The sequence below is a fragment of the Corylus avellana genome, chromosome 1 (genome assembly GCF_965113065.1).
Source record: "Corylus avellana chromosome 1, dhCorAvel1.hap1.2, whole genome shotgun sequence".
Taxonomy (NCBI): Eukaryota; Viridiplantae; Streptophyta; class Magnoliopsida; order Fagales; family Betulaceae; genus Corylus; species Corylus avellana.
The window spans coordinates 5,689,381-5,707,772 of NC_142490.1; the positions used below are offsets into that span (position 1 = coordinate 5,689,381).

Consider the following 18,392-nt stretch of genomic DNA (forward strand, 5'->3'; position numbering starts at 1 on the left):
TTAATATTATTTTATTATTTTACTTTTAAAAATAAATAAAAAACAAAATACTAAAAATAAAAAACAAATATAAAAAACATAAAGGGTGACTGGCCACCCCATGTTGGCCACAGGGGGTGGCCGGCCACCACATTTTGGGGCATGGGGGTGGCACGACACCACCCCCATGGGCCGGTTGGGGGTGGTCGAAGCCACCCCCAGACCACCCCCAAGGGCCAAATCAAAAAAATAAAGGAATTAAAAAAATCATCACAAACACAATACAAAGTTTGTTTACGAAGTGAAAAACTCTTTGAACTAATAAAGGTAAAAACCACTCTAGTGCAGTCAAACCCGAGAAATCACTATATGAAGATTCAATTTACAGACTAGACAATACTCACAACCCTAGAGGACCTCTAGACTTAGTAAGAACAACAAGCTCCTAGCTTGTCTCCAGCCTGACCATCTTCATGGAGTGCATCTTCTCACCGACTCTTCGGTAAACTTCTTTCACCAAGTAACCAAACAAAAATCTTTGTGTAGTGGAACAAACAAACAATAACCAATCAAGAGCAAATGAATGCCCAAACCTTTATCACGTCCTCTCTTGAACAAACAACTCCCAAGACACAGAGCTCGAAGAAAACTTTTGAAACCACACAGAGAAAATTCTCCCAAAAAGTTTACAGTGAGTCAGTGACGAGAAAATCCTTTTATAGGGAAGACATTTTACTCTTCACGTCTTAACGTGACTCATTTCTCGTAAAGACAGGATGAACACAACTTTTTAGATTTTTCATATATGGAAAACCCACGTTTTAATGGGAAATGAGTGCTGTCATAACGAGAAGAACAAATGACTCATCCCCGCCACGTGTCCCATCCTAACGCTCCATCTAACGATAAAACAGGGAGTCTAACATTGGTCCCGTTACATGCCCGTCTTGACCAGGAAACAATAGTTTCAGCTTTAATCCCGTTACATGCCTGTCCTGATGAGACTTCTGACTAAAAAATAGTAGCTTCAGCTTCAATCCTGTTACATGCTCATTCTGACGCAACTCCTGACAAGAAAACAATAGCTTCAAGTTCAATCCTGTTACATGCCCGTCCTGATGCGACTTCTGATGAGAAAACAGTAGCTTCAAGTTCAGTCCCGTTACATGCCTGTCCTGACAGGAAACCAGAGAGCACTTTGTCAAGTGCCGTCATGAACCCGTCTTGACGAGGCTTCTAACGGGAAAACAGGGAACACTTCCCAACTCCTGAAACCCTAACTGCTACTTCCCAAAGTTTTAAACAACAAAATTACAAAAATTTTCATTGAATTAGGCCAAACTAAAACCTAACACATGGATCTTAATTTGCTATGACTCTTCTATCAAATGATGTAAAATTTCTCAACAGCTTGTGATTAAAATTCAAAACCATACCTTGAATCTGTGTTTTGCTTTTCCATTGTCTGCTTTGCTTCAATAAACTATCTCTAGGCCATCAATTAGAAATAGCAAAACTAAGTATATAATATGGTATCAGGGCACTGATATTGAATTTGAACCATGTCTCTATAATTCACTTATCATTTTAATTAAGTATTTCATGTGTTCAGCTTTACTTATTAAAATAGAGTTTAAATCCATGTATAAGGAAGAGTATTAGAATATTAATTGTATGATTAAATTCATATATTTTTATCGGCTTAAATTATAAGAATAGTTGAGAATTTAAAAATAATTTATATATATTAAAATGGCTGAAATATAAAAAAATGGGTGCTTCCCATAACGATGAATGAGTACCTAAATGTAGTTTTAAGGTTCATGTCGTGTGGATGGGGGTTGACGAGAACGTGTACGTACGGCTGACCAATTGTTTGATCCAAACATGGCACTGCCTATGTCAACCTTTGATTCTAACAACAATATTATATGGACCATTTCTAACGTTCTAGGATGCGAAAGTATGGTTGTACTTTTGTGTCAAGGCCAAACTTTCCAAACTAACCATTTCTAAAATTCTTTCATTTTCTTTTCTTGAATAAAGACAAAAGAGTCTTCTTTTTGTAGGTACTAGTAAGGTGGCTACAAATTTGGACATGGGGCACTCTTTTGTTATCCTCATTGCCCTCTCCTTTTGATCCCTATCTCTCTACTCTCTCTCTCAATTTCTTATTATAGAGAAAAAAATACATACAAGTGTCTCTTACTCTAATACTAAAAATTATCATTAAGTTTTAAATAAATTACTATTAAATTTTGTATCTAATGATAATTTTTAGTGCCATATCAATGAGTGTATACTTGAAAGTGTGGAAGTGAGAGTATGTGTAACATTGGACATTAGTGAATAAGAAATAATAGACATTATACGACTGTTATACAACTAGAATGATGTGGCGGTAGTGAAAATCAGCTATTGATTTTTTTGTTTTACAAGTTTTTGTTGATCCAATAGTTGATTTTACTGCTAAATCATCATAGTTATATGAAAGTCACATAATAGACTAACTTTATAGATAAAATATGAAGAACAAGGAAACACAAGTAAAATTATAGAAAGGTCACGTTGATTAATGTTGCAAGTATTGCAACAGAATGCTTAGGCTTTCTTCTTCAACAAAAAACTAAGTTTATATGGACAAGTCAGAAACGTTTGGCTATCAGTATAAAGAGAGAAAGTACCTTGAACAATCCCCCTAATGAATTTGGAGTGAAAAAGGATCATTAGCCATCGATATAGCCACCTACTTTTTCTCTTATAATTGGCATTTAAGTCCTAAGTGTTAGAAATATTATTTAAACGATTAAATTCAATTTTTTCTATTGAAATAAGCGATGATTTTAACATTGTATCAGAGTATAGGTCTCGAATTCGAACATTATGGTTGACTGATTTAAATTCCTTTTGGCTGGTTAAACTGCTTTCAATACATTTGCAGCCTTGAATTATCATCAATATTTGAATTTTGGCTTGATATGAAACAGTGGCATGTAAAGAAACTCTAATACAAAAAATGAAAAAAAAAGAAAAAAGCCTTGTCTGCATGAACTCATTGCCAACACTTCTCATTGTCAAGGGTCACATCTAAATGCATAACATTGCAAAATTCTATCATCCAATTTCCATAAATTGTTTCATTCATAGGGACGAAGATTTATTCATGCAACAGAATAACTCAACAGCTTATCACATAATGCCAAAACCGGAGAAATTTGATCCGCAATGGGGAAGTGTAGATTCAGCTGCAACACTACTAGTACTGGAATACCAAAGCAAATCCCCATTTATGCATGCTTCTCCATGAGTTGCCTAAACAAATCTTCTGGGGCTGGAATTATTTATGAAACAGATCAATGAGTTAGTAATAGTAAGAAAAATTTGCTCAGGATACTAAAATTCAGAAGTGGTTTGGTTCATCTTACCAGGCAAACCAGTGAAGTTCTTGTATTGTTCAAAGCCCTGACGGATCAACATCTCTGTTCCATACACAATAACGGCTCCAGTCTCTCTTGCTTCTCTCAAGAGTCTGGTCTCCTTTGGTGTGTAAATGGCATCAAAGACTAGGCAATAATGTTTCAGAGATTGCTGCAGAATTAACAAAATACAATAATTCTTAGGCATATGAGTACAATGAAGCCTATCATGATGTAATTACTCTGTATACCAGCGAAACCTTGTAAATCTATACTGTTGCTGTGCAGATAATTAACCATGCCAAAAGGGTCTATCACTTTCTATACATCTTAAAGTTTCATCTAATTTTCCCACTATTGTGAAATGATCAATATAGTCAGCAATCTTTGTCATTGGTCTAGAGTTCAACATGTTACTCTGTAGCATATATTCTATAGGAGACTGACATCATAGAGGAAAGGTTTGTTGAATCTTAAGATGCAGGATTTAGCGAAGAAAGTATGAGATGAGGCAAACCTTGGAGATAGGGGACTCATCTATTTTAGGTTTCATTCCCACAGATGTAGTGTTGGCAAGAACCATCCCTTCTTCTGGATGGAAGCTATCTACTTCAGCAAGAGTCATAGCTTGTCCACCAACTTTGTCAGCCAGCTCTTTAGCTCGTTCTGTAAGAAAAGACTCGCATCATGATTCAAGGCTAAAAAGAATATGATAGATGATAAGGAATTTTCCGAAGTTTTAGCTCGTTGTTTGTTGAGGTGCCTTTTAAAGAAGTATATGTCTTAAAGAAAGAGCTAGATTATTACCAAATGTACGATTGGCAACCACAACTCTTGCTCCCTTTTGTGCAGCACCATAGGCAAGTGATTTTCCAGCACCACCTGCTCCCAAGACAACAAACAATTTTCCAGCTAAAGGTGAGCCAACTGCAGGATGTGTACCATTCAAACCTCGTAGTCCGTCCTCAATCGCAGAAATAGCACCAATGTAGTCGGTATTGAAAGCAGTTAATGTTCCGTCAGGTCGCCGGACGATGTTATTAATAGCTCCGATTTTCTGTAAAGAAATCAAAGAGGTTACTGTAAGTTCACTAAAATTGCAACATGCAAATATTTAAAGGTGAAGACAATCATAATACCTTGGCAATAGGGTCAATCTCATTCATGCACCTCAGAGCAGCCTCCTTATGTGGGATTGTACAACTGCATTCCGAATTCAGCTTGTTATGAACAAATTCCAAGCAATTGTTATATACTAAGGAACATATAAAATGGTCTATGCTAAATTTCTCTAGCAGATTAATCTTCTGCTACTACTTTTTCAGTAGTAGAACATCAAGTTCTAACAACTCAAAGCTTTTGGTTTAACAGAATTTGAAGTTTACTTAAGCTACATGAAGTTTCTATTTGGTGCAAAATGTGCAGAGGAAAATGCCAAGGCCAAAGTAAATCCGGCATATAATTTTACTCCTTGTGAATCAAACTCCTAGCTAGCTATGCCACTGAATCCAAAGTAAACTGAAGCTCTAATATGATCAGGCATTTCCTAGAAGAGAGATCATACCTGCATCCAGCCCAATCAATGGTAGAATAGGTATCAAAAAACTTTTTGACATCATCCACCAAAAAGTGCACATAAACTGCATTAAGACCAACTGATTTGAAAGCAGCATTGAACAAAAGTGGACTCTTGCTGTGACCAACAGGCTTCCCAATAATGCCATACACTTTAGTATCAGGCCTTATAAACCTAAAGTTGTATAAGTCCAACAAATCTTTTGCTGTAGGTTGACCTGGAGCTGATATGGCACCTGCCTCAAGTGCACCATAAGTGAGATATCCACCAAACTTGGGGCTAAGCAACCGCGAAATCAAACCCCTTTCCCCCATTACAATTCCGATTGTCGGCACCTACGTACAATTTTGGTAGATTTCTCATTAACATGGAATAAAATGTAAGTAAACCGAAATCCGGAAAACAAATCCATGGAATGTGCATTACATACTTGAGAATGCACCATTATCTGAAAAATGCGTGCACAATCTGTAATATCCAATGCAGTTGTTGCAATCTTTACTATGTCAGCTCCTGTGGCTTGGATTCTTGCAACAAGATTGCCAATGGCCTCAGCAGATGGAGTATTGTGAAAATTGTGAGAAGAAACAATGACTTTGAAGTTCTCAGGTTTCTTCCCATAGATTGAACTGTTGAAGTCGGGAGCAACCTGCATAGTAGGTGAACTTGAATGTATCATTGCATGGTTTGCCATTAACTATTTTCCTTTCCTTCCTTTCACAAATTTTCAACCAAATAGAGAGAAAATTGAAGAGTTATTCTTGCTAATGAACTTATTGTTCAATGTGTTTTTTTGACTGCATATATAGGCCAATATAGTACAATATAGTACCTCAAGCTCAACATCAATGTAATCAGCTCCCAATTCCATGGCCAAACGAAGCGCATCCTGCCTCTTAGTTTCATCACCTTCATACTGACCACCTTCCCAAACTGGTCTGAAATGTACATGAAAGCAGCCTTTAGTTTGCAAGTGGAATTGGAAAAAGGACCAAATTTACTTAACAATCCGTCATCAGCATAAAAAAGCAAAAATGTTTTAAGTTAAAACTGCTACTATAATAATATGTTATTGTATTACCATCTTTGTGATAGAATATTTTGAGAAAAATATACGTACTCATCAAACTACCATCTCATTGTGTCAATGTTTCCATAAACTACTAACAAATGTCTTGTCCCCACAAGATTAGCAAAAAAACAAAAATAACCCTAATTTTTTTTTAATAAGACAAAGATATCCTTATAAATTTGAAAAAACCACTAAGGTGGTAGTTGAGTTGGTAGAAGAACTCATTTCATCCTAGTGGTCGCGTTCGAATCCGCTTGCGGTAGTAGATGTGTGAACCAGATGCTACTATGAAGGGGCTCTACCGGCTCACACTTTGGTGGGGTTGTGGTGGCGGGCTCGCCTTCCTAGGCAGTAGCTATGGCTCAAACCGGACATTCCACAGCGGATGGGAACCCCGATGGTCACGCCCAAGGGAGGAAACTACACTGGTCGTCCCTTCCCATCCTTTTAATTAAAAAAAAAAAAAAAAAAAACAAGGGGGTGACCGAGGATTTTTCATTTTTTGTTTGTTATTTTATTTTATTTTTATATAATTTTAAGAATTTTTTAATTTTATGAATGATATTTTTGTCAATGGAGGACGTTGACATTTTTTGGTAGGTTAGAGAAGACATCGACAATGAAGCGATAGTTGAGAAGATATGTGTCGTACTTTGTTAAACTAATAATTAAGTGATTAAATTTTTCTCTTCTTATAAGCTTAAAATTTTAAGACAACTGGTAATTTAACATTTCCCAAATATTTTCATAAGCCCTAACGCTTTCTCTCTTTGCTTCTGCTATAATTGTCTCTCTCATATTATTTTCCTATCATATATTTCCACAAAAACAAATATTATTCTAATATTTGTATTCCAACCTTCTGATTTCAGGATTTGACTGGGTCTTAGGAAAAATGAATGAGTACATAATTAAAAACAAATGAACCAAAGAAAAAAAAAGGTTTTTATTTTTCTACAATTTTTATTTTTTCTTTTTAACTTCGATATCGGAATAAAATAAAATACAACTAACTATCAAGCCAAAAAAGGTTGGTGCTATATATTATTTTACTATTACATTCCTTCATCCACGACCGTAAGATTGACCACTCGAGAAAGTCCTTGACCTTCTCGGTGGCAAAGAGGTCATCTGGTATCAACCTGAACCGAAGGTGAAATCATGTGGGTCAATTTAACTATTTCCTCCTTTTACTAATTTACCTGTATGTGACAAGAGTTGGCAAGGGAGACTGCTTAACGAGAAATTCAAGATCTGGGCGAGGATTAAAGTTTCTCAAACAGTCAAGGCGGATCTCAACGACGTCGGACCCAATCTCCTTAGCCTTTTGCATCTCGATCAGCATTTGATCCACCGTCGTTCCCATCAACGGAGTACATAGCAACGTGGGACTGCTCCGACCTCCGGTGCTGCTTGTTTGCAAACCGGACACCGTAAACTACAACAGAACAAGCAGCTGAGGATTCAGAAAAAACCCACAACCATATTTTTTCACTATACATGCAAGCTTCCATTCAAAAGGTGGAATCAATAAATACATTATATTTGAATTAAGCTAGCCATTTGAACATGCATGCATGGGAGTGTTGAAGCTGGGTATTTTAAGATCATATTTTGGGTAATTAACAAACATGCAAAACTAAAACTGAATAAAAAGAAAAACCAAGCAGTTAAAGAGAAGAGAATGCATATACCGGAAGGCTTGCCATGTTGAGTTTGCTGTATGTTGTTGAAATGTTAGCAGTAGAAGAAGAAACTTCAAAAGTTGCTTATTTATGGGAGAGAGTGTCTGGTAGGATGGGAGACTTATAAACTATTTGTTATGGAAGAAAGTGTAGGATTAAATATTCTTATATATATATTTAAGCGGGCCTTCTGTGTGTGTATAATATATTCCTCACAGTATGTTACCAGTTTTTCTTGTTACCAAGGAGGGTAGGTACTTACCAATAAAATAAAAAAGAAGACTGGTTTGAAAATTGGGTGTCAATGGCCTCTCAGACTCTAAAGTATCAAACCAGCTTCTTAGAACATTAGGTGGCCGGCCCTTAAGCAAGAATCTCGATTTTTTATCTTTGAATTAATAATGATTCTCATAGAAAATGTGAGACAATTTTTAGGGTTGAGATCCCTTAGAATACTCTTTAAATTTGAAATTTTCAAATTTATAAATCTTAGTCGTTCGTCTTATCTAAGCGTCTAAAATAAGTCATGTTTCAGTATTTAATGAAGAAATTTAATGAGAAAGTTACCCTTAAGGAAACATAGGTTTTGTAGTTTCCTCATTAAATGCTGAAACATGGTTTATTTTAGACGCTTGGATAGGGTGGACGGCTGACATTTATGAATTTGAGAATCTCAAATTTAAAGAAAATTCTAGGGGATATCAATACCAGTTTTTATGGGATTCACAATCCCTATAGGTGAATGGATGGACTGCACGAAACTTGTTGGAGTAAGTGATCAGTCCATAAAGGCTCTCTTACAATATCTTTTTATCTGAATTGTTAGTAATTCAAACACCAAAATTGTTAGAGATCTCTATCCAGCAAAGAAACTCCAACCCTTAAGCAAGCTATTTCGAATTTTGCTGTTCAAATTGATAATAATTCGGATAGGAAATATGAGACAATCTCTATAGGGTTCATCTATCCTAATAAGTGGATGGACTACAAGAAATTTGTGGGGACAAGTGAATCCATAAAGGCTCTTTCATAATTTTTTGTCAAAATTATTTGCAATCCAAACACTAAAATTGTTAGTGATCTCTCTCCAATAAAGAAACCCCAGACATTTAATTATGTGCCAAACAAAAATATGGGGTTGAGTATAACAATTTCAGATTTCATGAGCACATGCAATATAATTGGCGGATATATATATATTCAACAAAAAGATGTCCACATTTTGACAAATATATATATATATATATATTCGTCAAAATGTGGACATCTTTTTGTTGAATGTGAAAAATAGCAATCTAGGATTTTGGAAGTACCCGCATCTTACTCTGAAGCTTTAAATAATATATTTGATTTTTAAACAAAATCTGATGAAAATATTAAAAATATAAAGCATGTAAAAACTGCGTCCATAAATCCATTAAGATAATGTCTACTAATAATTGTGATATCAAATGAAATGCTCTTTAAGAGTGTCCTTTTATTGGGTAATTCTTTCTCTTTAAATACCAAAAATTCTAGCCTTTTCTTCTAGCTCTTCTTTCTTCCCCATGTCTTTGATTTTTTATATTTTATTTTATGGTAAATCATATTTTTATATTCTGGGAAGATTACAATTGTCTTCTTCTGCATGAGTTTCATTTTCAAGACCCCAAAATCTTACACCTATAAAAATCTGAAGCCAATCCAGCAAGGATTCTAAGATCCTATCTAACCTTTTGCCCAAGATATATAGCTGTCATTCTTACCACCTTGTCTCACGTCTGAATTACAGATAGCCCCGAGAGAGAAGAAAGGATGGCTAATTTCTTAGTAACTATTCCATTGACTTTTTCTTTCTTTTGTTATTTTTATACAAAAACGTATACTCATTTGACTAATGGCGTAGATCAGCACATTTGTAGTGTATAGATGCATTCACATGATTGACTATAATTATATAGACTATAAAACTTAATAAGAGGACAAAATGAGAGCAATACTGCCAAATAATGCGACATTTATAATGTATTGTTTATGATTGTAATTTGAAAAAGTAGAAAAATTTGTGTTTTTCAAAAGGCGTGTTGTTAAGAACGCACGATGCAATGGCCTCGTCCATAATATATAGCATAGTTACAACAAGGCTACTGGGTCATCATCCGCATCTGCACTAGCATAGTTACAAGGCTATTGGGCCGAACCCTATAAATACCCATTATCCATTGAACCCATAAAAACTTAGGATTAATTGATACTCTTAAATGAAATCAACTCATCCAAATAATAAACCTAGTGTTTAAGCATCAAAAGAATCAAACTAACTAGAACTACAAAAATTGGTGTTTATGATGAAACCTCAACGATCGGCAAAATTAAAGCTTTAATCTGATTAATCAACAACCCGTAGCTTGGATTTGCTAAATGATGGCTTCTTTCCATTAAGTGAGGAAAACCAATAAAAAGTGGGAACATGTGATCGAGAAAAATGGGCTCAGATGTGAGGACACTTTGTGTTTGAGCCATATATATATGGGTAGCTTCTTAATTATTACTTTTTTTTTTTTTTTTTTTTTGTTACTTCTATTTTGGCTGCCATGTGTAAGCAGCCTAAAGCACAACTGGATGGGAGAAATTTAAAAACAAAAATCTTATTTTATTTTACCACACGAACCATAGATCGAGTAAGAATAAACTATCTTATTCTATTTTACCACACTAATCTATCTTATTTTTATTTAATCGCAACAAACCCATAAAACAATTCGGATCCTGAGCATTACATTATCAATGGTGATTATCTTATTGTTTAACCAGTTTGATTTAAAGGATCATCACTTGGGAGAAGTAAGGTATATATAACATATGGATTAAGCTTATGCTAAGCTGCATACAAAATCTTGTCTTAGTTTAGCTTGCTAGACTCCAAGAAGAGATTATTTCCATTCATGCATAGAGTATGGTTGTGAGAAGCCACATGTATGCTATACTTTGAACAAGACTTTTCATGTGCAGCTAGCATGGTACTAGATATCAATTAAATCATAGACCACTCCATTGGGTAGCGGTAAAGCATATATGCTTAAGTATTTTTGGAGAACAAGGAATTATATGCTCGTCTACCATTATGAGGATTTGACAATAACAAGTTATACAGATTTTGACTTTCTTGATAAATCTACCTTAGGGTAAAGAGCTTACTCTAGACGGTGGAGCTACTAGCTAGTTGGAGGAGTCTTTTATTTTTATTTTTTTATTTTTTTAATTGAATAAAGGGCAAAAAGGCTACAGGGAATAGTAGGAGTCTATTAGCGATATTCCATTGCTAACTCTACCATGGATTGTGAGCATGCTGTGGCTTGAGAAGATGCAAATATCATCTCGGTAGAGATAAAATGATATCATTTTTTGATATATAAAATATAGGCGAGAGAAGATGTGCAATATTTATAAATATTGATTCATATATAACATAACATGTAATAATAAGAAGTCTCATACAAATTGTATATTCTTTTTTAGGTCTCAATACATCAGCCGGCAACTCTAAATTCTCCAAACATATATAATACAACACTAACAATTCCCATATAAAATTCAAACTCCCAAATGACATAGTTTTGTGTCCAAAATGATCCAATTTAAGAACTTGAAAACACAATGGTATCAAATCAGGTAGTACAACATCCTTATCTAACAGTCTTCCACAACTCAGAAAAATATTATTTGAAACGAAGGACAATTGAGGATCTCTATCTAACAAGTTTTGTCTTGAATTTTCCCTAGCTTAGAAGCCTTCATATGAATCTGTAATCAAAGCATGCTTTACATGTGAAATGCATCTTAATAAATAAAGTGATCGAGCAGTGAAGAACATAGATACACATGGATCCAGTTCATTACAAGGGTGAATCAGATAAAATTATGCTTAATGGACAAATGACAAGAAAGAAAGAAAAAAAAAAACATAAAAGTTTATTATGCTTATGCTACCACTAAGCATGGCTTCTGAATAGCCAAAGCCATCAAGTAATCACCATCTCACTCGCCCACTTTTATCTAGTCTCATATCCTTAAGAAAAAAATATTTAATATATCGATGCAAAAACTGCTTGAGAATGTTGCATTATATGATTGCCATAACAAGATATGTAACTTGCATGCTTTCCTTCTCATTTATGTTTAATGAGAAAACTAAATATTTTCACTTCATTATGCAATGACAAGAAGGTTTAGTGTCAATGATCAAAAATCAAATAGCTAAATCATAATTTGGATAAACAACAAACACATAAATTGTTATACTCTAAGGACCAGAGTTGATGTCGATAAGGAGAAAGAAAAATTCTGTCAAAGAAAACTGGTGGGACCTAAAAACAATTAAGTGAAACGATCTTTACTGTAGTGTAAGGGTGATGTGAAGTAGTAGTTGATGGAAAAGGTAGAGATAACATGAATTTTGTAACACATCTTTTATAAAAAGGTGGAGTAAACAAAAAAGATTACATTTTTTGGGAACAAAGTTCACGGTATTGTAGTTATTTTTGTATACTTACCTTATAAAAATATTAGCAGAATACCAAAGAAGTGACTTCTATGATCATAATTACTATCCTCCAATTTCATTTTTCTAAATCTTATACATGGTTATTCATAATATTTAAGACTTTTATCGTTGGGATTCACTAACATGAGATCTTTATTGCTCCAATTCAAATTAAACGAGTCTATTTGGTAATTACTTGGAAATCCATACATATTTATCATAGGAAACTAGATTAATACAAATTATAACTTCCCTTTTCTTGTTAAGTAGAGAAAGGAGTGACAATTCATGGTTATGGTAATTATAAAATTCTTATTGTTATCACTTTAGGTATTGAAGTTAATTTTTAAATGCTTTATAAGTTAAAAAATATGTATAGATGTCAACATTTAGCATTATTTAGGATTCACGTAGAAGAAACAATGTTCAATATTTTTTAATAAATGAAAATAAATAATACATAATAAACCTTCTTTTGTGTGGTATTTGAAATTGATAAGCATTATAAGAAACAAATGGCAACATGGCTTCCATCTTTGCATTGGAGGCACTCAATTTGGCGACCGACAAATGGCGGAAAAGAGAGAAAGAATAGAGTGTAGGTAAGAAATCTTTACCGGGCTTTATACTGGGAAATCTTCTAGAAATACTTTTCGCAACATTTGTTGATACAGGTCTCAACATCGACTAGTGGATGAAATAGGCAATTAGTACTAACGCATTTTATATACAGAAAAGCCATCTTCCTTCCCCCACTTTGATTCCTCCAACATTCTCCATGATCAAAAACAATGCAAGCTACAACTTCACGCCAGTGACGTGGAGACAAGTTGTAAAGTGGCCATGTTTCTTGACAACCTTTAATTGCCTTTCCAATGCATGTACGTATTTTTCCAAGAACTTCATCAGGTTCAGAGGAGTGAGGATACATGATGGGCGTAGGAGAGGGACCAAAAGTGGTAGGGCTAACGTCATTAGTTTGAACTTCATTAAGTTTAGAAACTTGAGGAAGTAGAGTGAGAGGTGAAGAGTGATGAGAAGAGATATGGCTAAGGTCATTAGCTTGCACTTTTAGGAAAATACGCATAAGCAACTCCAGCATCACTAGCAAAAGTTTTCTGATACATTTGCAAGTCATTGATTTTTTTTCCGCTTTATAAATTTTTAGTTTGATGTATAATAAAAAAAATAATTAAGGCTTCACCCTTATATATGCATGAAATAGATTCATTCTTAAAGTAATTTGCTTCAAATAAGTTTTGTTTAATAATTGCGACTTTTGGAATTATGACCATTTTTAAGTAAAATGGCTTTTGGGTCACGTAATATCTTTTTTAGAGGATTTCAAGATTCTTTTTGAAATATTTTTTATGCTAATTAATTTTTTGGTTTTTAGCAAAACATGTGTATATACTACAAATTAGAACTTAGTTTCAAATGGACAAATAAAGGGGGTGATAGCCTAGTCATGATATATTGCATCAAAACACTCTAATAAATTTTTTCAAAAAAAAAAAAAAAAAAAAAACCCTAATAAATATGCAAATTTGAATATTTAAATGCAATACGTATAGTATTCATTTATGAAAAGACACTATGTATAAATTTGTACGTATAAATGAAAGTTACTGCAGGAAAGCACTTACTTTCATGAAAGTGAAGAATTGTAGAAAAAATGATTTTTGTAAGTGATAAAGAGACATTTAAAGTAAATATAGTAAATTAAGTTCTTGATCAAGGATGAGAATAAATGTAGCGACTCAATACTTAAAGCATTGCACAATACAATGTCACATGACATTGCATAAAAAAGTTTATCTAAATGGAAAGGTGTTTTAAAAAATTAACTTTTGCTATGGTAAAATAGATCATAAGTTAATCGGTTTTATTTTATTTTTTAAAATTTTTGGGAAGGGAAAAAAGCAATATCAACCCATGGTTTGGGTTATAAGCTTCTAAGAAAGTTATTATTTAAAACTCGAAAGGTTGGCGTTCATATGAACATGTGAAGGGCCTATTAAAAGGCCAAAATATATTAAATGAAAGAAAATGTTTCAAAGGCTTCATGGATAATTTTATTTTAGTGGCTATAGTTCCATCTTTAGCAAAAGGTACAAGAGTAAGTCCCCGGTAAAATAAGTATCTCTATAGAATCAAAAGGCTACTATATTTAACAAAAAATAACTTTTACTCAATAAGAAAAGTTAGAATGTGATTTAGATAAAACTTTAGCTTAAAATATCATTATGAAATATAACATCGGAAAAAACAATGTTCGTGACCTATATATAGATGAAAACTTGTTTTGATAGGAAATAATATTATTCTTGTAGCTCCCAGCCTAAAGCCTCTTTATGGGATGTAATGCCCCGATTTTCACCCCTTACAGTTAAGGTCGAAGATAAGTAGCACTACAAAATTGGCCATCTTTTGATGTGGCAAACAGTATCTAAGTTTTGCCACATCAGTAAATTTTGACATGCCAAAAGTGGCATGTAAAAATTCTTTTTTTCAACGTGTTGGATATGTCACGTCAATATTTTGACAAGTCAGAAAATTTAAATTCAATTTAATTTTTAAAATTTTTATTTAAATAACTTAATATTTAACTATTTATTGACGTGCTAAAATTAGACACGTCAATAATTTTTTTTTATTTTTATATATATATATATATATATATATATATATTTTTTTTTTTATATCAGGTTTATTTCTGACGTACTGGTTTTGGCACGTCAGAAATTATTTCTGCTTAATAATTTTTTTTAAATCTACATAGTTTCTGACGTGCTGGTTTTGGCATGTCAGAAATTTTTGACGTGCCAAAACCAGCATGTCAAAAATTATTTCTGCTCAATAATTTTGGTTTTGGCACGTCAGAAATTTCTGACGTGCTAAAACTAGCAGGTCAGAAATTATTTCTGCTCAATAATTTTTTTTTTTAAAAAAATTTAAATAGTTTCTAACGTGCTGGTTTTGGCACGTCAAAAATTTCTGACGTGCTAAAACCAGCATGTCATAAATTATTTCTGCTCAATTTTTTTTTTAAAAAAATCTAGTTTATTTCTGACGTGTAAGTTTTATTCAGAAATTTCTGACGTGCTAAAACCAGCACGTCATAAATTATTTCTACTACAATTTTTTTTTAATTTTTTTTTTTCTGACGTGCAAGTTTTAGCACGTTAGAAATGATTTCTGCTAAAAAATTGTTTTATTCTCCATGCAGTAGTATAGGAAAAAAAAAAAAAAATTCCTATCGTGTTAAATGTTGGCACGTCACTAAAAAAAGTGAGCGAGATTTTTAACTTTTTCCCTATCTTCTTTCCCTCTTCTTTTCCCTTTATAATTCTTTTATACATTCAACTTCTTTTGGTCCTTTTTCTTTTATTTCCAGACTTAGCTCTCTCTCTCTCTCTCCTCTCTCAATCTCCCTAGCCTCTTCTCTCTGCAGCTGGCTAGCTCCCTCTAGAGGGAAGAAGAAAAAGAAGAGAAAAAGAACAAAAAGAAAAGGAGAAGAGAAGCATATCTACAAAAAAAAAAAAAAAAAAAAGGAGAAGAGAAGAAGAAGAATAGAAGATAAGAAGATTTTTTGGGTTTTTGAAGATTTGTTGAGTTTCACGTTTGGGTTTTTGATTCTTCAAGTTGATTTTTTGATTTGGTTTTTGATTTTTTGAAGATTTTTTGGGTTTGGGTTTTTGAAAAAGGAGGAAAGACGAGAGAGAGTGAGAAAATGGAGAAAAGAAGAGAGGGAGAGAGCTGGGGGTGAAACACGGTGGGGTGAAAATAATTAAAATATATATAATTAATTGAAAAATAATTTAAATTAATAAATTTTTTTAATTGAAAAAAAAATCCAGAAAAAATTTTTAAAAAGAAAAATTATTATTTTTTAATAATTTTAAATTACTGATGTGCCAATTTTGACACGTCAGGAAAATTGTTGACGTGTCACAGTCAGAAAATTTTTGACGTGTCAAAAAGTCACACGTTAGAAAACGTCAGAAAATTTTTCTAATGTGCCAAATTTAACACGTCAGAAAATTCTGAAGTGTTAAATCTAACACACCAAAAATTTTTCATTTCTGATACCCATAATTTTTACGCCTGAAACACGTCAAAAATGCCCCGCTAGAAGGAATTTCTGACGTATCAGACCACCTGACACGTTAGAAAACTTAAGTTAGCAAAAAATTAGTTTTTTGTAGTGTAGGATTTAATAATTTATTAAGACTTAAATTAAAATTCATATTTGTGGACAAAAGTTGGGAGATAGAATTATTTTGATAAATGATAAGAACAACTAGTTAAGGGTCACTACAAAAAAAAAAAAAAAAGTTGATTATTTGCGTTGACAAAAAGTCGACGCTAAAAGTTAAGAAGTCGACGCTATTGCCTTTCAGCAGTGACAAGTCGACACTAAATTGACCTATCAACGGTGACATTTATCGCCGCTCACAATATTCAGAGTCAACACTGATGGATTTAGAATCCGAAACGAATGTCGTTGCTAATCCATGGTTATTTCAACTTTAGATGTGTAGCTACTAGTAATATTCCATTGCTAACTGCACCTTGATTTGTGAACATGTTGCGGCTTGAGAAGACGTAAATATCATCTCATTAGAGAAAATGCTTCCCGAGGAGATAAAATTGTAGACAAAAGATTTCATTAGCTAAAATCCTGATAGACCTTTTCACTCATACTTTGCCATAGTAGACTTGTGAAGTGCTACTTAGTTAGAATGGGTGTCGAACGCATGCCTAAATGGAATTGAGGGCAAGTGAGAGATTTTTAGGGATAGTACTTTCTCCAATATTAGTTTGCAAGATTTGATTAAAATTGAATAAAGTTGTTTATTCACTGTTACATTTAATGAGCATTGGGTATATAACCCATTTACATGGTTTTTTCTTTATGATTATTATTTATCATGTGCATATAAATGGTCCTTGAAATGCATGGGACATAGTTTATGGTGGGAGTAATGAGATTATCATACAGAGGAATTTAGGCCATAAACCTTGTAATCTAAAAACATTATGTTAAGAGTTAATAATATTATTGTAGTTCTACAAGTGAACGCCTTTCAGTGTACACTGAAGGGTGTTTGACAAGGTGTGGTCCATCACCAATTTTTTGCCACACTGAGCCCACCCAAAGTTAAGCAAGTGGCCCAAAATGACTCAACCTGTGCCACGTGTTGAACTTTAGAGCCCTACTCATTCTCATCCACTTTCAAACATCCCAAATGGCGAAAGGCCATGAATGAAGAATTTGATGCACTCTTGTGTGGCATAACTTGAACTCTTGTCTCTGCCACATCATCCATGAACATTGTTGGACAGCAATGGGTCATCAAGCTCAAATGTTGTGTTGGTGGTTGAATGAAGAATTTGATGCACTCTTGTGTGACATAACTTGAACTCTTGCCTCTGCCACGTCATCCATGAACATTGTTGGACGCCAATGGGTCATCAAGCTTAAATGTTGTGTTGGCGGTTCGACTGAGCGCTATAAGGCATGTTTGGTGTTTGAAGGGTTCACATAACAACAATGCCTTGACTATGATGAAACTTATTTCCTCGTTATCAAAAACCCAAACTTTTTTTCTTTAAAATAATGATTTTCTCGGTTTTGCTGCTTTGGAATGATTTTCCTCTTCATCAACAAAAATTCTTTGTTGTTTGTGATTGCTTATTACTTTTGGTGGACAGTGTCTATTACCACTGCAATTTTTTTTTTTTTAATTGATATATACATTAATGCTGCATATTAGTTTCTTGAGTGTTTTGGGGTATAAAGTGTTTTTCTCAATTACAGTGTCATTTTTTGGAATATGTGACATAATCGTAACTTTATTACTACTTTGGGATTTAGCGCAGCTCTGAGTTGAAATTTGGAGGGATTAAAGATGCTTAGTCCAATGTAGTTGAATGAGTATAGGGCACGATGAGACATTTTTCCACAAAGATGTGTTATAGTGGTCTAGATGAAATTTGGTATAGTTCTCGATCTTGAAATCTTTTATTTTTACGTAAGTGTACTAGTAGCTCACACGGTATATTAGCCCATATCAATGGAGGCATTTATTGGATTGATGAGAGAGTTCTAAATGGACTTTGAGTTCTAATGGATTGA

At 33.6% G+C, this 18,392-nt stretch overlaps 1 protein-coding gene across 1 annotated transcript; it reads right to left on the bottom strand.

Moving 5' to 3' along the window:
* Positions 1 to 3,087: 3,087 nt before the first annotated feature.
* On the bottom strand, positions 3,088 to 7,856 carry LOC132171367 (bifunctional 3-dehydroquinate dehydratase/shikimate dehydrogenase, chloroplastic). The gene is made up of 10 exons (XM_059582665.2): positions 7,738 to 7,856; positions 7,246 to 7,481; positions 5,804 to 5,909; positions 5,402 to 5,620; positions 4,960 to 5,306; positions 4,535 to 4,598; positions 4,203 to 4,452; positions 3,913 to 4,061; positions 3,405 to 3,567; positions 3,088 to 3,310 (listed from the first exon to the last, which is right to left on the bottom strand). Exons 1-10 carry the CDS (start codon positions 7,750 to 7,752, stop codon positions 3,267 to 3,269), a joined length of 1,593 nt encoding a protein of 530 aa, XP_059438648.2. The 5' UTR covers positions 7,753 to 7,856; the 3' UTR covers positions 3,088 to 3,266.
* Between the last annotated feature and the right edge of the window lie 10,536 nt (positions 7,857 to 18,392).

What these genes read in the sequence shown, in the direction of transcription:
- LOC132171367 (XM_059582665.2), bottom strand. An exon ending in CCAACTCTTGTCACATACAG is followed by an intron (nt 5,910 to 7,245) that starts GTAAATTAGTAA and finishes TGTACATTTCAG; the next exon opens with ACCAGTTTGGGAAGGTGGTC. An exon ending in AGATAATGGTGCATTCTCAA is followed by an intron (nt 5,307 to 5,401) that starts GTATGTAATGCA and finishes AATTGTACGTAG; the next exon opens with GTGCCGACAATCGGAATTGT.